Source organism: Triticum urartu, chromosome 6A (genome assembly GCF_056163025.1).
Source record: "Triticum urartu cultivar PI428250 chromosome 6A, HENAU_Tu73, whole genome shotgun sequence".
NCBI lineage: Eukaryota > Viridiplantae > Streptophyta > Magnoliopsida > Poales > Poaceae > Triticum > Triticum urartu.
The window spans coordinates 11280672-11307273 of record NC_141878.1 but is presented as its reverse complement, the minus strand read 5'-3'; the positions used below and the strand labels follow the sequence as shown (position 1 = coordinate 11307273).

Here is a 26602-nt window from a genome sequence, read left to right as displayed (position 1 = left end):
CATAGGCGTCGTAACTTGATCAAGAGATTGAAAGATAATAATAATGCATGGGTTGAGGGAAATGAGAACCTCAAGCCTCTGATTTTTGATTACTTCCAGAACCTGTTTTTATCGGTGGCAGGGCTGATTGATGAAGCTCTACTGAACACAGTAAAACCCGTGGTGACGGGGCAAATGAATGACCTTCTAATTGCCCTATACATGAGGGAAGAAGTAAGAAAAGCTTTGTTTCAAATAGGAGATATGAAAGCCCCAAGCCCTGATGGGCTTCATGCCATCTTCTTCAAACGTTTTTGGCATATCGTTGGAGAGGAACTAACAGATGAAGTGTTACAAGCAATAAACAACAGGAAAATTCCTAATGGGCGGAATGACACTAATGTGGTGCTAACACCTAAAGTTGACAACCCAAAGTTAATTACTCAGTTTAGGCCCATCAGCTTATGTAATGTGGAGTATAAAATCATTTCAAAAATGTTGGCGAACAGGTTGAAAAAAATCCTGCCTGAGTTGATTTCTCCTACACACAGTGCTTTTGTACCAGGTAGGTTAATCACTGATAATGTGTTGATTGCTTATGAGTGCTTTCATTCCATAAAGAAGAGAACACATGGGTCGAATGGTATTTGTGTTGTTAAACTAGACATGCTAAAAGCATATGACAGAGTAGAATGGGATTTTTTGAGGCAGATGATGATGAGGTTGCGGTTCCATACACAATGGATTGAGCTAATTATGGAGTGCGTCTCCTCTGTTAAATATCATATCAGATTTAATGACACAGAGACAGATGAATTTATACCAACAGGGGCCTAAGACAGGGAGACCCCCTGTCTCCTTACCTTTTTTTGATCTGTTCTGAGGGACTATCTAGTATGTTAATGCATGAAGAAGAAATAGGTGGAATTGAAGGAATAAAAGTGGCAAGGAATGCCCCTTTAATATCTCACCTTTTGTTTGCAGATGATTCTCTAATTCTTATGAGAGACGCGGTACAAAATGCAAGTGCTTTGAAGAGGGTTCTAGATACATATTGTGAGAGCTCGGGACAGAGACTAAGTACACCTAAATCTAGTGTATTTTTCAGTCCTAATACCAGAGTTAGTGAAAGAGAGGCTGTTTGTGGGATGATGAACATATTAACTGAAGCTTTGTCTGACAATTACTTGGGACTACCGACAATTGTGGGTGTTGATAGAAGTGATAGCTTTCAACATCTTGTTGATACAATGTGTCAGAGGTGAAGGGTTGGAAGGAAAAATTCCTATCAATTCAAGGTAAAGAAATCCTTCTCAAAGTGGTAGCTCAGGCAATTCCATTGTATGATATGTTTGTGTTTAAATTACAGAAAGGAATTTGCAAAGCAATAACTGATGAAATATCAAGCTTTTGGTGGGTGATGGAGAGGAAAAAAGGAAAATGCACTGGTTTGCATGGTGGAAGATGTGTGTACCAAAGAAGAAGGGAGGAATGGGATTCAGAGACCTTCATAGCTTTAACCTTGCTATGTTAGCAAAGCAGTGTTGGCGACTGATCCACAATCCTGACTCTTTGTGTGCACAGGTCCTAGGTGCAAAATACTACCCGGATGGTAATATCATGCGAGCTGGACCGAAGAAAGGTTCCTCGTTCACATGGCAAAGTATCTTTGCGGGAATATAAACGTTCAAGAGGGGATGTATTTGGAGGGTGGGTACGGGTTCACAGATTAATATCTGGGAGGATCCATGGATTCCATCAAGCCCGTCAAGGAAAGTAATCACCCCTAGAGGGGGAGTTATGTTATCAAAAGTGCAAGATACAATTGACCCACACACGGGTCAGTGGGATGAGGCACTTATTCAGAGTGTGTTCACACCTGTTGATGTAAGCAGAATACTACAAATCCCACTCCAAGTTAAAGTATTAGAGGATTTTGTGGCATGGCAATTCACAACGTCAGGAACATTTTCAGTTCGCTCGGCTTATCACGTAGAGTTTGACCACCAGTTCGGTCGGCATTATAGAGAGACTAACAGTCCATGAACTGCTCAGCTAAACGGGGTCTGGAGGGAGATTTGGCACCTCGGCTTACCGGGAAAGATCAAACATTTTGGTTGGAAAGTGCTTAATGGAGTTCTACCGTGCTATGGTGTGCTGGCGGACAGACATGTTCCCTTAATCCCGCAATGCCAATATGTAAGGTTGGCTTGGAAGATATTCGGCACTGTTTATTCACATGTGATAGAGCTCGACTTGTGTGGGCATCACTAGGATTAATAGAGGAGATAGATAAAGCTGTTATACAGGACCGGTCTGGATATGTTAATTTGGATACATTGATCCGATTGCAGAAGCTAGCAGGGGACATTCAAATGGCCGAGCTTATTCTGGTTGCTATGTGGTTTATATGGTGGCAGCGGAGGCAAGTATCGAAAGGGGAGACAATTTCAACCCCGGAACAATCAGCTATCTCAATACGAGTTCTCGCTACCAACTTTGTTCGAGCAAATACACCAAAATTGGCCACCTACAAGAAAGATCAAGTGTGGAAAAAGCCAGGTAGGGGAGTTATAAAGCTTAATGTCGATGCATCATTTCATGAGGAGAATCTTCATGGAGCATGTGGCGTTGTTGCACGTGATGACCATGACAAATTGTTGGGAGCAGCAACACAAGTTCTACCTCATGTATCAAGTGCGGGATCAGCTGAAATCTTGGCTATCCGCTCTGGACTATACCTAGCAGCTAACCTTTGATGCACCAAGATCATTATAGAATCGGACTGTATGCATGCTTTGGAGGCAATATCTGATCCGGCTACGTATATGGGAGTCGACGTCCCGGTTGTGATGGAGTGCTCCCTCCTGGCGATGGAGTTTACAAGTGTTAGTTTTGATTTTTGTAATAGAGAGGCTAATATGCTTGCGGACGGTCCTGCAAAGCATTGTCTTAGTAGTAGAATTTCTGAAAGTTGGGAATCTTCCGTCCCTGACTTTGTTCTTCACCACTTTGTAAATGATCTTTCCATTATTTGAGGAATAAAGTCATGACATTCAAAAAAAAACACTGAAGGTGAGCAGAGGTCTTTTTTTGCAAGGGAAAAAGGGACTTTATTACTTAAGGTGGAGAGTCTGCCATACAAATGCTAACAACTTCACTAGTCCCCGACCCAAACCACATGGCGGTACGACATGTGCATCTACCATACACAACAAGGCAATGAGTGACCTTGTTCTGCGATCGGCTAATATGAGCAAAAACTATCCCCCTCGTACTATCAACAATCAACACTTGAATCTCTTGCACTAGTGCAATTGATACATCTCCGTCGTATCTATTTTTCCAAACACTTTTGCCCTTATTTTGGACTCTAACTTGTATGATTTGAATGGAACTAACCCGGACTGACGCTGTTTTCAGCAGAATTGCCATGGTGTTGTTTTATGTGCAGAAAATAAATATTCTCGGAATGACTTGAAACTCCACGGAACATCTTAGAAAAAATAATAAAAATCCTCGCCAAAGATGAAGACCAGGGGGCCCACACCCTGTCCACGAGGGTGGGGGCGCGCCCCCCCTCTAGGGCGCGCCCCCTACCTCGTGGGCCCCCTGGATGCCCTCCGACGCCAATTCCAACTCTATATATCTGCTTTCGGAGAGAAAAAAATCAGAGAGAAAAAATCATCGCGTTTTACGATACGGAGCCGCCGCCAAGCCCTAAAACCTCTCGGGAGGGCTGATTTGGAGTCCGTTCGGGGCTCCGGAGAGGGGGATTCGTCGCCGTTGTCATCATCAACCATCCTCCATCACCAATTTCATGATGCTCACCGCCATGCGTGAGTAATTCCATCGTATCTTGCTGGACGATGATGGGTTGGATGAGATTTATCATGTAATCGAGTTAGTTCTGTTAGGTTTTGATCCCTAGTATCCACTATGTTCTGAGATTGATGTTGCTATGACTTTGCTATGCTTAATGCTTGTCACTAGGGCCCAAGTGCCATGATTTCAGAACTGAACCTATTATGTTTTCATGAATATATGTGTGTTCTTGATCCTATCTTGCAAGTCTATAGTCACCTACTATGTGTTATGATCCGGCAACCCCAAAGTGACAATAATCGGGACCACTCCTGGTGATGATCATAGTTTGAGGAGTTCATGTATTCACTATGTGCTAATGCTTTGTTCCGGTTCTTTATTAAAAGGAGGCCTTAATATCCCTTAGTTTCCAATAGGACCCTGCTGCCATGGGAGGGTAGGACAAAAGATGTCATGCAAGTTCTTTTCCATAAGCACATATGACTATATACGGAATACATGCCTACATTACATTGATGAATTGGAGCTAGTTCGGTGCCACCCTATGTTATGACTGTTACATGATGAACTGCATCCGGCATAATCATCCATCACTGATCCGGTGCCTACAAGTTTTCCATATTCTGGTTTACGCTTATTTACTTTCCCGCTGTTACTGTTACAATCACTACAAAATACCAAAAATATTTACTATTGCTCGCACTACTCTTTTGTTACCGTTACCACCACTATCATATTACTTTGCTACTAAACACTCTAATGCAGATACTAAGTTTCCAGGTGTGGTTGAATTGACAACTCAGCTGCTAATACTTGAAAATATTCTTTGGCTCCCCTTGTGTCGAATCAATAAATTTGGGTTGAATACTCTACCCTCGAAAGCTGTTGTGATCCCCTATACTTGTGGGTTATCAAGACCTTTTTCTAGCGCCGTTGCCGGGGAGCATAGCTCTATTCTTTGAGTCACTTGGGATTTATATCTGCTGGACACTATGAAGAACTTGAAAGACGCTAAGACAACAATTTATCCCTCAACTACGAGAGGAGGTAAGGAACTGCCATCTAGCCTTGCACTTGATTCACCTTCTGTTATGAGTAAGCTAGCGATGGAGAGCTCAAATATTAGTTATACTTTGATAAACATTATCCTGAAACTATTACGTTGCCTTCTCCTTCTTTGTTTAATTTTGTAGGACCCTATCTCGTTACGTGGGCTGCCGTCCAAGCTTACAAGAATCCTGCACTAGCCCCAGAACCGGAACCACAAGATGAGCCTCCACGACAATCTGTTTATTCTTGGGATCCAGAGATGACTGTCAGCCAGTGGCAGTCAGAGTCCTCTTCTTCATCACAGTATGATCCCAGTTATTCTTCGTCGCAGTATGACCCCAGCTACACCTACGGGTATCCGCCATGCTATCCCTGGCAATAGACCCACTTAGGCCAAAAGCCTAAGCTTGGGGGAGTACGTATTTCTCACCGACATTACATTTATGCTCACACACACTCATTGCTAGATGTCGGTGCTCATACTCTTTCACTGTAATATCCATGTTAGTTTATTTTCTTTTTCCTGCTTTCTTCTTGTGTGTTTATTAAACCTTAAGAAAAACCAAAAAAAATTAGTAGTAGTTTACTTTTCTGCTGTAGTAGTAGTAATTAAAAAGAAACCCAAAAATATTTCCTGTTCTTCTTTTGCTTGTTGATAGCTTTCCCGTGTAAATAGTTTTTATCTCTTTTCTTTTCTTTGGGGGTCAGTAGGAGAAGACCATAATTAAATTGTTGAAGTGGCTCTTATATGCATTATTGTTGATTTAACCCAGAGCCCATATTACCTTGTCTTCTTCTGTTTATTGAAAGGCAATTATGATGACATATATAATGGACTGACTGAGATGGAAAAGCTGGTATGAACTCGACCTCTTTTGTTTTTGTAAATATGATGAGCCCGTCGTTCTTGATTCAGCGTATTATGAATAAACATGTTTGCAATGACAATTAGAGATCATAGTTGCTTGTGCCATGCTTGATTAGCTATGAGTTATAATGGTTTACCTTGTGTGCCAACATGCTATTGAGATGATTATGATGTGGTATGATGGGGTGGTATCCTCCTTTGAATGATTTAAGTGACTTGACTTGGCACATGTTCACGCATGTAGTTGAAACAAAATCAACATAGCCTTCACGATATTTATGTTCATGGTGGATTATATCCTACTCATGCTTGCATGCAATGTTTATTAATTTTAATGCATGTACATGGCTGTTGTCGATCTCTAGTTGGTCGCTTCCCAGTCTTTTGCTAGCCTTCACCTGTACTAAGTGGGAATACTGCTTGTGCATCCAATCCCTTTAAACCCCAAAGTTATTCCAGATGAGTCCACTATACCTTCCTATATGCGGTACCTACCTGCCGTTCCAAGTAAATTTGTATGTGTCAAACTCTAAACCTTCAAATAAACATTCTGTTTTGTATGCTCGAATAGCTCATGTATCAACCAAGGCTGTCCTTATCTTCCGTGTTAGGCGGGTTATTCTCAAGAGGAGTGGACTCCGCTCCTCACTCACGAGAAAATGGCTAGTCACCGGGATGCCCAGTCCCATGCTTTATGCAAACTACATCAAAATTAATTGCAAACAAAACTCCCCCTAGGACCTGATGTATGTTGGAGACACTCGTTGTTTCGAGCAAGTCATGGATTGATGCTTGTTGGTGGAGGGGGAGTATAAACTTTACCATTCTGTTTAGGAACCACCTATAATGTGTTTAACATGGAATATATCGCCATCTCTTAGTTGTTACATTGACAATGAAAGTATACCGCTCAAAATGCAATTTATCTCTATTTCAAAACCGAGCTCTGGCACCTCTACAAATCCCTGCTTCCCTCTGCGAAGGGCCTATCCATTTACTTTTATGTTGAGTCATCACCCTCTTATTAAAAAGCACTAGCTGGAGAGCACAGCTGTCATTTGCATTCATCATTGTTAATTTATATTGGGTATGACTATGATTAGATCTCTTTTACCAGGAATTACAATGTCTAGTCAGTCCTTGATATTTAAAGGTGCTCTGCATTTATATTTTGCGGTCTCAGAAAGGGCTAGCGAGATACCATCTTGTTATATCATATTATGATTGTTTTGACAACGTGTTGTCATACGAGATTTATTATTATGGCTTGGTAGTTGATTATGCTGTTGATATGAGTTATTATGAGACCTGAGAATTATTGCAAATGTGGTTAGTTATGATATACGCTGAAAATTGAATGCTGGCTTGACATAGTTACAACAACAAGAGCAAACAGAGTTTGTAAAAGTTTTTCTTTCTTTCTTTTAGTTTGTCAACTGAATTGCTTGAGACAAGCAAGGGTTTAAGCTTGGGGGAGTTGATACGTCTCTATCGTATCTACTTTTCCAAACACTTTTGCCCTTGTTTTGGACTCTAACTTGTATGATTTGAATGGAACTAACCCGGACTGACGCTGTTTTCAGCAGAATTGCCATGGTGTTGTTTTATGTGCAGAAAACAAATATTCTCGGAATGACCTGAAACTCCACGGAACATCTTAGAAAAAATAATAAAAAATCCTCGCCAAAGATGAAGACCAGGGGGCCCACACCCTGTCCACAAGGGTGGGGGGCGCCCCACCCCCTCTAGGGCGCGCCCCCTACCTCGTGGCCCCCCTAGATGCCCTCCGATGCCAATTCCAACTCTATATATCTGCTTTCGGAGAGAAAAAAATCAGAGAGAAGAAATCATCGCGTTTTACGATACGGAGCCGCCACCAAGCCCTAAAACCTCTCGGGAGGGCTGATCTGGAGTCCGTTCGGGGCTCCGGAGAGGGGGATTCGTCATCGTCGTCATCATCAACCATCCTCCATCACCAATTTCATGATGCTCACCGCCATGCGTGTGTAATTCCATCGTAGGCTTGCTGGACGGTGATGGGTTGGATGAGATTTATCATGTAATCAAGTTAGTTCTGTTAGGGTTTGATCCCTAGTATCCACTATTTTCTGATATTGATGTTGCTATGACTGTGCTATGCTTAATGCTTGTCACTAGGGCCCGAGTGTCATGATTTCAGATCTGAACCTATTATGTTTTCATGAATATATGTGTGTTCTTGATCCTATCTTGCAAGTCTATAGTCACCTACTATGTGTTATGATCCGGCAACCCCGAAGTGACAATAATCGGGACCACTCTCGGTGATGACCATAGTTTGAGGAGTTCAGGTATTCACTATGTGCTAATGCTTTGTTCCGGTTCTCTATTCAGGGCCGGCCCTGAGGGGGGGCAAGGGGGGCGGCCGCCCTAGGCCCCCAAAATCCAGGGGGCCCCACCCAGGTATGTAGGCAGGCTATGTCCTATGTCAGAAAAATAATCAAAAGAGCCGAGGCGCTGGGCTTCTCGCGGGCAGGCGCGCGCACGCACAAGCAGCAGCAGGCCCATAGCCCGATCCCACCCAGCGAACGATTCGGACATGATCACTTCACGTAAAAAAATGAGAAATCACGATCCCTTCTTATTCCATGATTTCCATCTCGCACCGATTACCAGTCCCAGCCCTAGGCCGCCGACGCCATACTGTTGCGCCCAGGCTCCTGCTAGTAATGCCTCCTAATCCAGTTCGCCGGCGCCGCTGATTACAATTCCCGCGGACTCCAACTGAATTGCTCTCCGGTATAGCCTCTAGGTCCTGTATAGGCAGGCATACGCACTGACACTCATCAGGTAATCAGGTATATCACGATTGTATTGTCATTCCTTGATGCATAGCCGGCACCGTTCAACAATTGATGTTTTTCTTTTCAGCACTGCGTGTTAACCATGTCGTCCAGAAACAGGACGCATCCATCGGGTAGCAATAAAAGGAAAATAAAGGAAGGTGCGGATAAATTGGTACAATCACAGCACTGAGACATTCACAAATTTCTCAAGAGTAATATTGGTGCTTCCATTGCTTCGATAAACCAAGATGATGAGTTGGTGATGGTTGCCAAAGAAGAAGAGCAAGAGCAACCAACTAATGAGAATTCAGGAATCGGATCAGCAAGAAAAATATGTCAACACCAACATCGGCGACAACAATGTAAGTGGCTCCGAGAGTGTAGGTAATTCATCAGATACTTAAACACAACATGCTAGTGTTGATGAACAACTAGTTTATACTCTCGATATTTATCATCTAAGAATTTGGGATAGTCCTGATAATAAAGCAAGAGATATCTGAGTTGAGAAAGGGCCTATGAGAGAGGGGGAAATGGAATACCACGTAGATAATGCAGGAAGACATTTTTCATGTGCTCATTATTCATAGGAAATTAAGCAATGGAGAGGAGCATTATACAAAATGGTTAGTATATTCAGAAGATGAAATGCATGGGCTGAAAGAAGCTTTTCAAAGTTGTATTTATTGAAGAATTATTTGAGGTCAACAAAGACTCGCGAGAGGTTAAATGGTCTGGCTACACTACTATGCGTCGAGAGGAAATTATTGGATGACATTGACATTGACCTCATCATAAGTGACTTTGCATCTAGGAATGCTAGAAGAATTTTTGACGGTAATATATATAAACCATTGTATGTGCATGCTGATTTTAGATGCATTTAACTGTTATTGATATATTCCGTGTATACGTATATTCGTGTTGTTATTATGATGTCTACATTAAGAGCCTCGAGTTTTAGTTTCGCCCCGAGTCCCCAAAATCACAGGACCAGCCCTGTCTCTATTAAAAGGAGGCCTTAATATCCCTTAGTTTCCAATAGGACCCTGCTGCCACGGGAGGATAGGACAAAAGATGTCATGCAAGTTCTTTTCCATAAGTACGTATGGCTATATACGGAATACATGCCTACATTACATTGATGAATTGGAGCTAGTTCTGTGTCACCCTATGTTATGACTGTTACATGATGAACCGCATCCGGCATAATCATCCATCATTGATCGAGTGCCTACAAGTTTTCCATATACTGGTTTACGCTTATTTACTTTCCCGCTGTTATTGTTACAATCACTACAAAAATACCAAAAACATTTACTATTGCTCGCACTACTCTTTTGTTACCGTTACCACCACTATCATATTACTTTGCTACTAAACACTCTGCTGTAGATACTAAGTTTTCAGGTGTGGTTGAATTGACAAATCAGCTGCTAATACTTCAGAATATTTTTTGGCTCCCCTTGTGTCGTATCAATAAATTTGGGTTGAATACTATACCCTCGAAAACTGTTGCAATCCCCTATACTTGTGGGTTATCAGCAATGAACATTGATCGATCCCGCGTGGGACTCTTAATCATCATTACCGCCTCTGTACAGTCCATCTCGACAACAAAGGAAAGCAGGGTCCTGTCCAGGGCGTTATCACACGTACGTATTTCCTTGCAAGCTGTGTAGATGATGGTGCTGGTATCACCCCGCAGGACCATGCCGCCCCCGGCTGCACCCGTCTCCTGTACGAAACTTCCGTCCGTATTCAGCTTGGCCCAGCCTTCACGCGGCCGAGACCAACGCAGCTCCTCACGGTCCTGCTTGTCTCTAGCTGTAGCGGCCCCCAATTTGGTGGCCGGTAAGTGCAACACCATTTTCCCTTTGTCCATGTTCCCCAACGGGTGCTGCTGAATACACAACAAGGAGCTTATGTAGCCATGGAGGAAATGACGTGAGGCTTATATTGGTGGTGCTTGTTTCCCATGCGTGAGCTCATTCCGGATGTACCAAGTCCGCCACATGGTCATTAAGACGATCACGTGGACTGTATCTGAGAATGGCTCCAGCAGACTAAAAAGCCATTCTGGACAAGTGTTACAGATATTGTCGACGTCCGGGAGCGGCCAGTCCATAGCCATCACACGCCATAATTTTTTCGCCAATGAACACCTGCACATTGCGTCGAAACTGTCCTTCCAATCCACACCACGCAAAAGAGCACAAATCATTAAGTCCCAGAGTGCGAGAAAATTTGTTCGCCCAGGTGGCAAGGGAATTAGTAACCAGCCTCCATGCAAACACGCGTAGCTTAGGGGGAGTAGGGCACCCCCATATGGTCTTCCAGATGGCGCGACGACCATCCAGTGCTCTGCTCGATGCGCTCGCCAATGGACGCTTGCGCTCATCCATGGCGAAGCGGTATGCAGAGCGAATTGTGAAAACACCGGATTTCTCCGGGGGCCAGGCGAGAACATCCTCAATGACCCGTGGGGAGGTCCGGATACGAGTGATGGCGCCGACGTCAACATGAAGGAAGTGTTGGTGCAGAAGGTCCAACCGCCATGCTCCATTTGCATCCAACAGGTCCGCAACGCGATGGAGCCTGCACGTCCCCTAGGGCGTGATGAGTTGGCCCGGCGGCTCCCGAGGCAGCCACTGGTCCCTCCAGATGCGGATGTGGGTGCCGCTACCCACCGGCCATAGTAACCCCTTCTCCAGGAGCTCCAAGCCATATTGGATAGCTTGCCATGTAGTCGAAGCATTTCCTGAGAAAACCGTGTCCTCCAAACGCCCCTCGGGGTAATATCGAGCTTTCAATACCCGCGAACAAAGACTCTCAGGTTTGGTCAGAAGCCTCCAAGCTTGCCACGCCAGCAAAGCCTGGTTAAACACCCTGAAATCACGAAACCCCAGTCCACCACTGAGTTTGTGCCTCTGAATTTTGGGCCATGCCTGCCAATGAGTTTTGCGCTTTCCCTTGGACGCTCCCCACCAAAAGTTTCTTACCATCCTATTAAGATCATCACACACGGACATGGGAAGTTTAAACAGCCCCATCATATAAGTGGGGATGGCCTGCGCGTCTGACTTGATCATCGCCTCTTTCCCGGCCAAAGAAAGTGTATCACCCCATGCAATAATTCTTTTAGTGAGCCTTGCTTGCAGATTTTGATACTTCCCTTTTAACATTCTATCTTTGGGCGTAGGCAGGCCTAAATAGTTTTCTTCAAAGGTGAGCAGAGGTCATCCTCTAATATGTTCCCTCCAAGATTAATATTTTCTCATCGAGGTTGGCCCAACAATCTATCTCAGTAACCAGTAATGCTACACTTACGGCAATTTTTCTATGGAAAGCACTTACGGGGCTGAGGTGGAGGCGCATGGATTAATCACGGGCCCGTACTCACACTTAAATGCAGGGGTAGCAATCGATTGTATTGGCACACGTCGTCCCGTAAGTTCCTTCCTTAACTCTAGCCTCGTAAGTGTAGCCTTTTTGCTCAGTAACTGCTCTTCTCCACCATCGGAATATGTCTTCGGTGGCATCATGTGGATCATGTGATAATGAGGACTCTTGGCAACATTCTCTCTTGCGTTGTAATGCAGCTTGGTGTGTATGGGCTCTTCAAGACACTGCTCTTGTGGATGCCGTGAATAGGGTTATGTAAGGGAATGCAAGGCGATGGGTGTTTGAGTTGATGGAGGCCCTCCCCTCTTTTGAATCGTAGAAATACTAACCGCGGGGGAAACGGAGGCACCTTAGAACTCAACGAATTTTGGCCGTTGGATCGATTTCCTGATGTGATATGGCCGTCGGATCTCGCTCCCGATTGATCTGGGCCGCTGGATCGAACCGGAGACGCTATAGCAATGAACAGTTTCACTCTCCACCGGAAATATCTCGTGCCACCGCCGTTATTCCCATGCCTCGCCGAGGGTATTTTCGTCATTTCATGTGTTGGCCCATGACGTGTTGCTCCCGGTTGGCCCGTGGTTGCACAAGACGAGGAAGGGTGTCTGCCTCGCCTCTTCATCCTCCCATTCGCCCCCTTGAAACCCCACCCCATATTCCCCAGACTCTCCGCCACCACCCTTCGTCCCCCCTGCTCCACCTCCTCCCCTCCCCTCCCGTCGCCCGAATCACCTGCCCACTAGTCGGCACCAGAGGAACGACGGGGCAAGAATACAGATGGCGGCAGCGGCTGGATCTGAAGACGGCGGGGAGGAGATACCACTCTCGTGAGGCCCAACAGCGAGCAGCACTCCTCTTGCTGAGTGCCGAGGGGGTGGGGAGAAGCACCCCTCCTCCCCCGACGACCCGCCCCCAAGCCGCTCCACTACGGCCTCACGCTCTTCATCCCTGACCCACACCTCGACGACCTGCTCGGCGCCTACACCAGGTTCTCTACTTCATTTCGTCCTTCGTCGTTTAGTTTGTCTGTCTATCTCTACAACTTTCTGCAACACCCAGTGATAATATACCACGGAGTTGGCGTCACGCCATACACCTATATTTTTCGTAATTATTACTCCCCAGTCATCGGTTTATAGGGTTCAATTTGAAAATTTCTTCAACCTAGGACTATCTCACTTACAGTGGACCCAACCACGTAGTGTCACCTGAATTGTACGAATCCCACGATCTTCTCTGGAGTATAATTATGCGATCTCTGTTGGCCGGATTGGAAGATGATGAAGTACGTTGCATATACTAACTGCTCGCAATATTTAAGGGCCTCATCTCCTGATCTAAGTTTCCGTTGAAACCATAATTTGCAATCTTTTTTCCTTGCATAAAGAAGAAGAAGATAGGCTTGCATTGCGTTAGTTGCGATCGTGAAAGAGTCTATTCGAATTTTTTTTGAGGAAGAGTCTATTCGATTTAAAAATATACGTGTTTCCGTCTAAACAAACGCACTAATTAATCCACAATCTTTTCATTCCCTCAACTGAATAACTAGCGTCATAGTAGTATATAGGGGGCAGGTAGATCGCTCGGCTGCACGCATGCTGCACATCCACCGCCCCAATGGCACCACGAAAACGCCAACAAAAAAATAACCCTCGCACGCCGCGGGCGTCGCGGATGCTACCGGCGGACCTCCTGCTGGCGATCGCTGCACGCTCCGACGCCAGAACCATCGTCCGCTACACCGCCATCAACAAGTCCCTCCGCCGTGAAATCGCGGACGCTTCCTTCATCCGACAAGCTGCCACGGCCGGCGTCGTGCCGACGCGGATCCTCCTCGCCTACACCAGTCGCCACAGGCGCCGGAACCACCGCCGCAAGCCCTTTGTCTCTCTGGTCCACCCGGCTACGCCGGCCGCCATGTGCTTCACCGACAAGCACCTCGCGCCCTTCGTGGCACGAAGCGCCGCCGACGATCTCCTCGGCCGGTACAACCCTGTGACGTCGCGCGGCAGCATCATCGTTCTCGTCCGCCGCCACTATGTTCGCGAGCACAGAAACTCTGATCTGTGCGTGTACGACCCCATGACCGGCCACCGAGCGTTCCTCTCCACACCGCCGGACCTCTCTTTTGACAGGTCTAAGATCGGAAGCTGTTGTCGCCCGTTCGTCCTACTCACTACCGCGGATGGCATAAGCTGCTCCTCTGTGTTATTCTTTGCCCACCTGGCCTGGTGCCGGTTCAAGGGCACAAACTCCATGAGAATCCACACGGCGGCACTGTCCGACAATGGCAATGTCAGCTGGAGTCCTGTCACTGAACACTTTGGCGCCCCCTTAGGGGATCACCACAACGAGCACCATGACGCTGTTGTACTCCCTGGCGGCGTCATCCACTGGCTCCAACATGGCAGCCAGATCCTCACGTATGACGTCCCCACGGGGAAGCTAGGCACGGTGGAGCTCCCAGCCATGCCCATGAACAACAAACCACTCCAGCGTCACCTGAGGATGTCACCAGACAGGAGGCTACGGTTCCTCATGGCTGATGTGTTGATGATTACCATGTGGATACAATTACCTGGTGGCCATGGTTGGGAGTGGGAGGCCGTGATCGATATGGAGGAGAAGCTGCGGTTGTTTGAACCCAACGTCCCTCTTGGCAGTATGGGGATTCAGTTCAAGCGTTCAGGGGAGAGGAACGGCGCGGTCATGTTGCGGATACATGGCCAAAGATGTTTGCTCATTGTCCTTGACTTGTAGACCAAGGAAATTTGTAGGCAACACCTGAACCCCTCCTTGCTATTTGAGGTTGACTTGTCTGAGAGGTTACAGGGCTTGAAGATCTTTTCCTAGTCAGAACTATTAGCGCAGGAGAAGATGCAAATGCATTGAAAAGGATGGATCGAACATTTTGGGTGGCATATGGCTAGCTACCGAATATTATTTAAAATGTTATTTTTGCAAGTCATGTATTTGTTATTATGTGGTCTCTCACCAATTAAATTTGTACCGGCTACTGAACCATCATATTGTTTGTGTTTCATAAAATTTGCAAAGTGATTTAATAGCATTTGTTTTTCTTCTATATCTAGCTGAATGAACTGGAGAAAATAATCCATTGATCTTATCAAGTACTTCTAGTCAAAGTAATTCCAGACTTGAATCACCAAGAAATTGGCTTATGGACCCAGGAAGTGACCATTATTGGTAGGTTGCTTCTTAATAATGCAATCCTGATTTGTTAATATGGGGATTATTCTGCGCCCATGCTGTATAATTTTCAACACATTTATGCTCTAAATATACTACATATCTGTGAATTGTTTCCCCTGAGTACTTAAGTCTGAAGCAAGTTGCATGTTAGTGCATGCATGTGTGACATTCCGTTTACTAACGACCTGCCGAAACTGAAACTTCTTTCGATTATGTTTTTACTTGTTTTGCTAAGGCTATATGGAGTAGTATTTTATATTCCTTTCCATGCATACTTTGCTAATGCAGAGTATAAAATAACTCTGTACATTTTAGAAGTGTCTAGTGAAAGCCAATTTGAACTTCGTTAATGCAAAGGATTAAAAAAAGTCAATTTTTTGTTGCTATTAGGAATATCTAGTGTGCTAGCTCTTTGCTTGTGGTGATGATGATGAGACGAGCAAAGTAGCAATGAATGCTTTGTTACAACAGCTAGCAAGGAAAATGGCAGTGTTTCTTGTTGCTTGCAAAGAGAAAGTGGAGTGTGTTAGCATCATGGTTTTAAATAGCCCGCTATAGCTCCGCTATAGCACGCTATAACGTTTACAAAAGATTTTGCGCTAAGAGACTTTGGTCCAAACAAATGAACAAACATTTTAAATAGCGCGCTATAGCTCCGCTATAGCACGCTATAGCGTTTAGAAGAGGTCCGCCGCTAAGAGACTTAGCGCGTTATTTAAAACTTTGGTTAGCATCCCTAACCTGAAGGCTCCAGCTGCCAGCGGCTCGCCCAGCTCGCAAGCCGCACAGCGTCCCCAGCATCTGAAGAAACCCAACCCACGAGTCGTTGGGCCGGCGTGAACCAAGTGATGAGAAGCCCAACTATGCACGCCTACTTCTACCAAGGCGCACGAGGTTAGACACATCCAGAGGATCAGACGGCACGGTGTGGCTGCTACCTACCACTCTCTCCTGTTCCATTTCCCCCTTCCCAAAATTCGCGTAATCCCTGTTCAGCTGTAATCAAGAGATTTGTACTCAAAATCGTGTTGAAGATTATCTAGTGCCACTCAGGATGGTTTGGAGTGGGAGGCCGTGATCGACATGGAGGAGCAGCTACGGCTGTTTGATTCCAACATCCCTCTTGGCAGCATGGTGATTCAGTTCGAGTACTCAGGTGAGAGGAACGATGCGGTGATGTTGCGGACAAATCGCCAGCGCCGTGTGCTTATCGTCCTTGACTTGGAAACGAAGGAAATACGTAGACAACACCTGAATCCCTCCTTGCTATTTGAGGTTAACTTGTCTGAGAGGTTACAAGGCATGAAAATCCTTTCATGCGCAGAATTATTAGGGCAGGAGAACAGGCAAATGCATTGAGAAGGATGGATTGACTCTATCCCCAAATAATTAATCATCAAGTTTGAGTGGTATATGTCTACCCAATATTCAAAATGTTTTTTTTCGCAGTCATGTATTTGGTTAGGTGATCTCACCTATTAAATTTGTGTGAGTACAGAACCATCATATTATTTTTGTTTAATTTCTTGAAAGTTGCCAAGCTATGGTGTCACTTTTCTTGTAAACATTTTTTCTTCTATATCAAGCTGAATGAACCGGAGATACAATCCAATGAGCTTATTAATTACTTCCATTGTTCAATATGTACTAAATTGGTTTATGGAACACGAAAGTGACCAGACATTGATGAACTACCATTGGTAGGTTACGTACTTCTCAATACTGCAATAGTTATTTGTTAAACCTAATATGTATGTCAATTATTTGGGATATAATTCTCAAAAGGAGTTATACGCTAAATATATATCTCCACAATGCAACCTTTTCCAGTTTTATTAGATTAAATACTTAAATCTGAAGCATGTTGCATGTTTGTGTATGCCTGTGGCAGTCTGGTGGAGATTATATATTCATGACAAGCATAGTTACTCGAGTAACGGTGCACATCTGCTGCTATTTGTGTTCATTTGGTAGAAACATTTGGTCATGTTGCGCAGAGCAACTAGCTTCGACGCCTTGCACCTCATGCCTTGCCCTCGTGGACCAGAGACGTCCATGCGGACTCCCCCCCTCCCCCCCAATAATCCGAAGGTAAGCCGACGGAGCCCTCCCCTCCCCCCCCCCCCCCCCCCTTCCTGCAATCACAACGGTAGGGACGCAGACGGTGAGACTGGAGAATAATCCGAAGGTAAGCCGACGGACCATCCCACCCCCCCCACACACACACACAGCCGTAACGGTCGATGCATCATAGAAATCGTGGCTGGAGAAACCGACGAGCTGGCTCAAGCAAAGCGGTAGCCCTTTTTGCCGTTTGTCGAGGTAGCTGAGAGCGTAGGATGGTGTAGCCGTGCGAGGAACGCCGTTCGACGTCGAGTCGGGGTGGCGGTGTCGAGGTAGTCGCCGTCGACAGCGAAGAAGAGCCGCGGCGGCTAGGTCAGAAGCGCGGCGACGGTGCCCGAAGTAGGTGAGGAAGAACCTAACAGCATGATAAAGATCGGCAAAGACGGTGGCGATCCCGCACCTAGGGAGGCGGCACGACGCATACCACATAGAAGTCAACACGCGGGGACGGCAGAGTAGACCGCGTGCCGCGATGCTACGACCCGAAGAGGCGATGCAGCGGCAGCGCGTGGGTCAGGGCGATGGCGGGGAAGACCTCATGACGATTGCAGGGACCGCGTGCCACACTCGCTACGGCCGACCGGATAACGCAGCGGCAGCGCGAGGGTTGGTGCAGCCTTGGGGACGGCCTGTAGCGAATGTCCTCAGGGCGGCGGTTGACCGCGGGCCGCGGCACTATGGCCCGAACAGGCAATCCCGTTGCTCGATCGGTGGATAGGCGTGTAAAATTGACGTTGATCTTCACTGAATCTCTCAAAGACGCGCGCAAGTGACTGGCCGCGCGGCATGGAGGAAGAGAACTAGCTGCTCGATCGGTGATGGAGGTGTCCGCGGTGTGGGTCGGCCGATCGGACCAGACATGCGCGTGCAACCGGGCGTGGAACGGGCTGTGCAAAGGCGGATTGAACGGGCCCGTACATGCATGCGAGCAGCCAGAGCCCAACATGCAGCCATACACCTGATGAGGCAGGTGCATGAGATGCCCACGCCACATGCAGACCACATCGGTGCGTGAGGCCGCGACCACTTGGCATGTACAATGGTGATATCTTACGAGTGTCACGTAGGATAAATGATAAGGTGGAGGAGAGAGAACTCATAAGAGAAGACTTGTTTTCTTTTATTTATGATAAGACAAGAGATGATCTCTTAGCACAATATGTCTCATCACATTTTTAGGAATTGCTAGTTATTGAAGATAAGGCTAAGAAATGACCCATTATAGATATTTTTCTTTGTCATCTCTAAATTACATGCAAAACTTAAGATAAGACTATCTTATCAATCATTTTACATGCCCTCAACGAGGATACGAGGTCCGCTCGGGTCAGTGCGCTGGCAGACATGCGTGAAGCTTGAGGCACCATCCAGCAGGAGTCGATGAAGATGTCGACAAAGGAGACACGCGTTGTAGATGACGAACGGCGGCAAGTGACTCAACATGGTCTATAGATCAGAAAACCAAAAAAGAACACTGATCAAACGACCGACGAGAGAGAAAACTGCAGATCAATTAATCGGGAAATAGACTCTCTAGGGCAGTCGATCAACGCGATCGGCGGACAAACCCTAGGTACGGGTTGCGTGGCCCCCGACGGCGGTTATGGAGGCCGACCGCCCCAGGGGCGGGGCATAGGGCTGAAGAGATAGGCGGCGGCTAGGGTTGGATCGGTTAGGCTGATACCACGTTATAAGGGAATAAAAAGGATTGGTGGAATCGTCTGTTGTATTGCTTGAGGCTCATGGACATATATATAGAAGTACATCATCATCTTAAAGTACAAGGTAATATAAAATAATATCCTACACTATCGTAGTTTTCCTAATAATCACAATACTCAACACGGACGACCCCAGTCACCGAGAGCAGCAAAACCGTGTCATCCGAACTGGTCAGCGTGCAAATACCCGAATATGTACTCATAAACATATGTGAGTATTTAGCCATCTACAAACAATGTTTTGGTTACCGAATGAAACATTTTTACTGAGGGGAACTAGTAAACGTGGTTAGCATGGTTACCGAGAAATATAGATATTTCGAACGAATTTTATAGTTGAAATTTGAATTCAAATAAGTACATGAACGAACATTTGAACCAGAGACATCTCAAAACAGGAAGTAGGTTGCTACCAACACACCAGAACCAACTCCCGTGGCATTAATTACATCCTACATACTTTACTATAAATCGAGAGTTTAAATTTAAAAAATTTAAAAAAATGGTATTTTTTGCTCAGTATATGGATTTACCGAGGGGCACGGAAATACACAGTAACCATGGGAAATCTCAAAATTTGGACAGGTAACCAAAACCTTGCTACAGAGACATATTGGCTTCCTTATATATGTGAACTTTTCATTAAAATATAATAATGGGCCCCAACTTTGGAGTCAAAAGATATAGACTTTGCCTCGTATACTACTCCAGGTCCAATACGTCTCCAATCGCTGTCCGATTTGTGCACGATAATCAGGCGCTGATTATACATCGTACCAAAATCATACGCAAAATATCGGACGTATAGCAGGGCTCGGCCGGTCATACAGCCGCGCGTGCGGATCGCGGACGACTGGAAACTAGAAAAGGAGCGGCGAACGAGAGCGATCGGCAATGGCCTCGAATCCGGTCGTGCTACCCAGCGACGTCCTCGCGGAGGTCCTCCGGCGCCTCGTGCCGCACACCCTAGCCGCGGTCCGGCTGGTCTGCAGTGCATGGCGCGACACCGTCGATGCCTGCCTGCGTGGCCACCTGCTCTCGCGCTCGGTGCGCCGGATCTTCATCAACTTCACCCGCCTTAGATTCTCAGAGTTCTTCTTCCGTCCCTCGACGGGCCCGGCGATCTCCGGAGGGCTCGACTTCTTGCCCTGCATGGGCGTCACAGTGACAGACCACTGCAACGGGCTCTTGCTCTGCCGCGGTCTGGGACACGAGTGCGACGATGCACTGTCGCGTGATTATGTCGTGAACCCGGTCACGCGTCGGTGGGCACGTCTGCCCCAACGTCCTCGGTCAAACGTGTTGGGATTCGATGAAAGTGCCTACCTCGCGTTCGAACCAACCTTGTCGACACACTATCAGGTATTTTTGGTTCCATGTGTGCTAGCTGCCAGTGAATCGCACAGCGATCATGATGATGCGTTGCTTGAATCGGAGTGGCCTCCGGAGTTATACGTCATCCATGTGTTCTCATCGGCGACACAACAGTGGGACAAGAGGATCTTCATTCGAGAAGGGGAGGCTGCAAGGCTCGTCCGCAACATGCATTCGGATTTGTGGTATAATCTATATCATTATCATGCCGTCTACTCGCGAAGCACGCTCTACATCCATTGCGAGCATGGCTATCTCATGAGGTACTACTACTTACTTGCTCCTATGTCATTATTCTCGTTTAGCAAGGGCTTATCTGGTTTGTAGGATTTTCAAATCAAAGTAAAAGATTGTGATGTCCACTGAACATCAATCCTTCTAATTTTTTTATATGCTCACAATTAATGCTATGATTTTTTTAGGAATTAGGTCAATATGAATACAATCCGAAGAGTCTAGTACGTGCATTCCCATGAAATGAATGAATGTCATACATAGCAAACAAATGTAGGAAAAATCCTATGGGAATTTTCTAGAAAATCCTACAAATCCTCCCACAATCTATACTGCTATGATTCACTCATGTTGTTATTAATCTGTTTTACCTGATTGTTTTGTGTCTGCAGAATGTGTTTGTTTTACCTGATTGTTTTGTGTCTGCAGAATGTGTTTGTCAGATGACACGTACAGAGTAATTAAACTACCAGGTGTCAGTGAATTTCCACTAAAAGGATATCCTGAGCACCATTTGGGTAGATCACTGAGAGGGGTGTATTGTGCAGTACCTCATAAGAGGAGTCCGCTTCTTCAGGTTTGGCATCTCAATGAATCGTGCAGTCAAATAGAGTGGGTGCTAAACCATGATACCACTCTTAAGACCTTTGAACATGAGGACTATGCTCAACAAATGGGTAGACAATGGATCTTACAGGATGTTAACTACCGTAAGTCGTTGCCTGAGCATAATGGTAATACACATGAAATTAACAGAGCGACAGTGGAAGAGAAATATTAATGGAACTCCGACGAGGATAACATTCTTGACATTGAATATGATGTTGAAGAGGATAACGTTCTTGAAGAGGGATATGAAGGAAATTATTATTCCCTTGGGTTTCATCCTTATAAAGAGATTGTCTTCTTAATTTCATCAAGGAGAAAAACAAGAGTACTGGCATATGATTGCAACAGCTCGAAATTTCAAGACATGGGCAATGTGTGTTCAGCATATTACAACCCGGTCTGCGGACTACCATTTGGGGAGATGGACTCAGCTTTCCCGTATACGCCTTGCTGGATAGGCGAGTTTCCTGGAAACGAATTAGAATCGCTATTTGAAGATAAGGAGCTTCGTAGGAAAAAGTCGGAATTGGAAGAGGAATCCAACCTTTCATGCATGGACGTGTACGGGATGCGCAAGTTCCATGGGCGCGCCAAGAGGACCAAGGACTCTGCCACCAAGATTCATCACAGATGGCACTAGTAGGAACCCACCTTGACCGACATGAAGGCCAAGGCGACCAAGTTGGACCTTGGCAAGGCCACCAAGAAGCTAGAGTGTGGAAGTTAAAAGTTGCAGGCAGGGCATAAGAAATTCCTACCGCTGACTGCTCCTGCAAAGAAAATTTTGTGCTGCAGATCGCATGCTAAAACTAGGATGGCCTCACGTTGATAAATGCAGCTTCTGCAAACAAGTGCTAGCTGCTACAAAAAACATCGAGAGTTTGCTTAATATATAGATAGTATTGGAATCAAATGCGACGTAAGAGACCTGTCTGCTAGGGACTAGTGGTAGGCTAGCTAGCTGCAATATAATTCTTTGTATCCCCTTGTAAACAAACCGTAAGATCAGAGAAATAAATGGGTGTGACATGAGCCTTTTCCAATCAATCCGCATCTCGTGTATTGCGTACGTGTGCATGAGTGCTTTGTGCATTTCCAGCAAGCCATAGTAGCTAGGCTGCTGAGCTCCTATACTAGGGTCTCGCCGAGAAAGAAATTGGGCGTTGCTAGTCTGTCGTATGTTCCTCTCACCAGAAGTACACGTCAGATCGCAGCGTCGATGTTCGGCCTGTGCCAAAAGATAGTACTATGGACATAGTTAGCTTTTTTTATGAAACACAGCAGATGCTGTTTTTTATTCATTAAGGGTAAACTGCATATGGAAAATATAGGGTATGGGCATTCCAAAAAGAAATGTACACCCAGGGTAATAGCTGTACAAACAGTGTTTGGGGAGGGCCAAATTGCACTATAATTGTGCCAACCATTTAACACCTTTGATTCTAAGCCACATGTGCAGTTCATCAGAGATCAGGTTGCATGTTCCAATGAAATCATTGACTTTGGCTTTTTTCTTTGAGAAAACTTTCGATCTATTCATCTTCAATCATGGCAGTACAACGAACACCAGAAATAATAAAAATTACATCCAGGTCCGTAGACCATCTAGCAACGACTACAAGCACTGAAGCGAGCCGAAGGCGCGCCGCTGTCATCGCCCCTCCCTCGCCGGAGTCGGGCACAACTTGTTGTAGTAGACAGTCGGGAAGTCGTCGTGCTAAGGCCCCATAGGATCAGCGCACCAGAACAGCAACCGCCGCCGATGAAGGATAACGTAGATCGAAAGGACCAATGGCAGCGCAATTACATGGCAGCGCAATTACTGAGAAGTGAATTCTCGAGCATCTTACATGGGTACTACAGAAACATTTATAAATGAACTGAGAGCTACTGAAGCAATAATTCCTAGTGGTCTGACATGGCCGCATTTCAGAAACTTGGTTGTGCTAATATATAGCTAAAATGTATCTGCAGTTTTCTGAATAGTTTGATGAGTGAGTTTAAATATGGGTGCAGCAGGTAAGCAATAGCAGATATCAATTGAGCTGGTGTTTTTCTAGTTCTCCAACCAATCAATGAACATAACTTTCGATTGTAGAAACAGAGAAGAAACTGGTCAGATAAGATTATCATCAGAGGAAACAACACAACCTTATAATTTGTAAAATTGTAACAACCAGGGAAATATTCATCAGTGTGGTTTTCTCTAGGCCGAGCTCCACAGCACCCTGTGTCCAGACTGTTCCATCGAGGCTCCCATGCATAGGGATATGGGGTACTAAGGGGCTCGACCTTGGAACTTGGATACAACTTTGCATTAGCCCAATATAGAGGGGAAACTAAGCATATGAAACTGTACAACAAGGCATGAAAACTCCAACCACAACTTTGCTATCGAAAACAGGACAACACTCTTTATAACAGGATAAAACTAACAAAACCTTAGAGCTACGATTAATGGCGCTACAATTTTCATGCAAAGGGGAAAATAAAAGTTGTAAAATTTAATTATTTTGTCGTACACACGTGCTTCTATTGTTGATTATGAAGTTGAGAATGGAATCAGAACTGGAAAGAATTAATCACAAAGTGCTACTGAATGTTGGAACCCAAGCCGTCAAATTCATCTCATAGGGGATATTCTGGGTCGTGTATGGGACCCTATTATCTGAGAACCACCTCACGATTTCCATGGACTGCAGGTCGAGCCAAAACGAACCGCTACATGCATTGATGAGCACGGTGCCACTCCTCTCAACGAACCACACTAGGTTGAATTTGACTGGCTTCATCGGCGGAATGCAGCTCCCGCCTGCCTTGTCAAGGAACCGCAAAATTGTCTCCGTCATGTTGATCACCACATGTGGTCGTTGCTGCCACTTTGCTGTATGTTGCGATTGTGCCCAGGCTGATATCTTATCATCGTGGGCGACAAGCACGAGCACATCCCCACCCACCGACGATGTTGCCAGAAGTTTTTGATGCTCTTCCTTGTGTGGGAACCCTTTCGGGAGCTTCGTCACCAACACCTTTGCTGCTTTGACGCGGAGCCTGAGTACGTAGGATCCGGTGTCAGTCTGGCACAGCCAGTGCACACCGCCGCCGGTGACCAGGGCCTTGCTGAGGCTTCGTTGAAACCTGCTTTGTAGGTTAGGAAGCCAGGTCTCGGTGTGGAGGCCCCACGCGCCATGCTCTGTCGAGAAGGTCTGGAACTGCAGGTTGCCGCCATATTGTGACATATCTAGACATGCCTTGACCACTTGAAAATGCCGGCCAACGGAGGTGGCCGCCTTATCACAGTCACCAACCAGCAAGACATAACTATTCTCAGACCACCCACGAAACTTTGGTTCAGATGGCAGGGTCAGGCTCCTACCGGTGGCCGGGTCGCACACACGGAGCTCTTTGGCCACGCCCACACGGGCGAGCACGAGACCATCACGCGACGAGAGGGGAAATCCTCCGCGGGTTGATGTGCGCAGCTTGGTGGCATCCGGTGCGCTGGTGTCCAGCAGAAACAACTTCTCCTTGGGCTTGGACCAGTCGTGGGACCCGTAGATCAGGTGGCCGCGCAGGAGGGGGAGCACGAAGCGGTCGCCGTGCTGGAGGCGGAGGGGCCACAGAGGCTGATGTATTCCTTGACGCGGCAACGCATGTCCACACAAGTGGCAGCACAGCGCACGAAGGTGGCCGGGTCGGTGCGCGCCGCAATGTCCACCAGAACGTCCAACGGCAGCGACGCTGCCTTCTGCCGCCGCCCTCTTGTAGCTTGCGTCTGGGACCTGGCGTCGCTGCCGCCGACCATGGTCGACGCCTCGATAGATGGCCGCAGCTCCGTCCAGGGCAAGGTCCGATCGATGCGGTACAATTAGCCCAGATTATAGACATGCATCGTAGTTGATATAAGTAGGATTATGGGTTTCCGTAATTGCTTGGTAACTAGAGATGCGTCTGGAGATCCTCTATCTGTATGTACGTAGCAATAGATTGTTGGTTTCCAGTAGCACGCCGAACACGCAGCCAAGCAGGCAGCTTAATGTATAATTGGCTGGCTATAGCAGTACGTGATCGATTCGTAGAACGAAAACCTTTTTTTGATTATCTCGTACGTACGTATAAAGGGTACAGACGTTGCCACGTACAACGCGCTGCCCGACTCGGCATCCAACATGACGCGACCCGGACTCGTACAGCCACCAGTCCAGTTTACAACTCTATCTAGGACTCTACGTCACGTCTAGACTACAACTAGATTAATTACTACATAGATCGGCCTGCAGATGGCCAACCGCGACGGCTCCATGGGCAGCAAACAAGAACGGTGCTCGCCTTCGGCGGTGGACTGGTCAAACCTCCCCGACGACCTCCTCGGCATGGTCACTGTAAGAGTCGCCTCCCCGCTCCGCCGTGTACGCTTCACCGCCGTTTGCAGGTCGTGGCGCGCTGCCGCGTTGCAGCACCCAACGCCGCAGGCGCTCCCTCTGCTGGTCCTCTCACCTGTGGACCGGGGCACTGTCACCGAGAAGCGCCTAATTTACTGCCCCGAGGAAGGCGTGGTCCTTCAGGTTCCAATCCCAAGCAAGCTGCGCAACATGCAGTTCATCGGATCGTACGACGGTGGATGGATCGCGGCTATTGAAAGATCAAGTTCCGACTATGACGGAGGATGGATGGGCGCCATAGATGGATCGGCCATGTTCCTGATTGTGAATCTCTTCTCTGGCGTCGAGGTGCCGCTGTCCGAGAAGCAGCGGAATTTTCGATTGAGTGACCACAATGAACAAGACTTCATCTGGAAAATAATCTTTTCTGAGGTTCCCACTTCAGGTAGCTGCATTCTTGTCGCCATGACTGCTGGGCGCAAGATTGCACTGTGTAAGATTGGCTGTCTGGATGGATGGACCATACAAGGATGTGACATGGAGCCTGTTCGGGAAGTCGCATTTTACCGCGGGGAGCTTTACGGCCTAGCACATAGCAAGACATTGTACACGTTTGACATTGATGTTAATGAAGATGGTGCACCGATAGTTACTGCCGCCTACCCGATGGACATCCAAAGGGGCGGTGATCCTATTTGTACGAGTTGGTTCTTGGACAAAGCCTCATACATATGCGAGTTCAATGGTAAGCTGGCGGTGGCAGTTATGAGTCGATGGTTGCGAAACTGCAAGCCTTTCTTTAAAGTGTTCCAAGTCACAAATGTTGATGATGACGCGCGCAAATATAAGTGGGAGGAGGTGGGTAGCTTGGGTGATTGCGCGTTGTTCTTTGGGCAACTATGCTCCTCCAAGGTGGTGCAAATGCCGGCTGGTGGCCGGGGACATGTAGAAAGAAACCACATATACTACTCGAACCATCACTCGAGTTAG

The 26602-nt window shown here is 46.5% G+C and overlaps 1 protein-coding gene and 2 pseudogenes across 1 annotated transcript; 2 read left to right on the top strand and 1 right to left on the bottom strand.

Annotated features, from left to right (window-relative positions):
* Positions 1–19898: 19898 nt before the first annotated feature.
* On the top strand, positions 19899–21870 carry LOC125516340 (uncharacterized; annotated as a pseudogene).
* Positions 21871–23812: 1942 nt separating this feature from the next.
* Positions 23813–25035, bottom strand: LOC125516339 (uncharacterized; annotated as a pseudogene).
* Positions 25036–25510: 475 nt separating this feature from the next.
* Positions 25511–26602, top strand: LOC147963145 (uncharacterized). The gene has a single exon (XM_087529485.1). The coding sequence runs from the start codon at positions 25511–25513 to the stop codon at positions 26600–26602; it is 1092 nt and encodes a 363-aa protein (XP_087385611.1).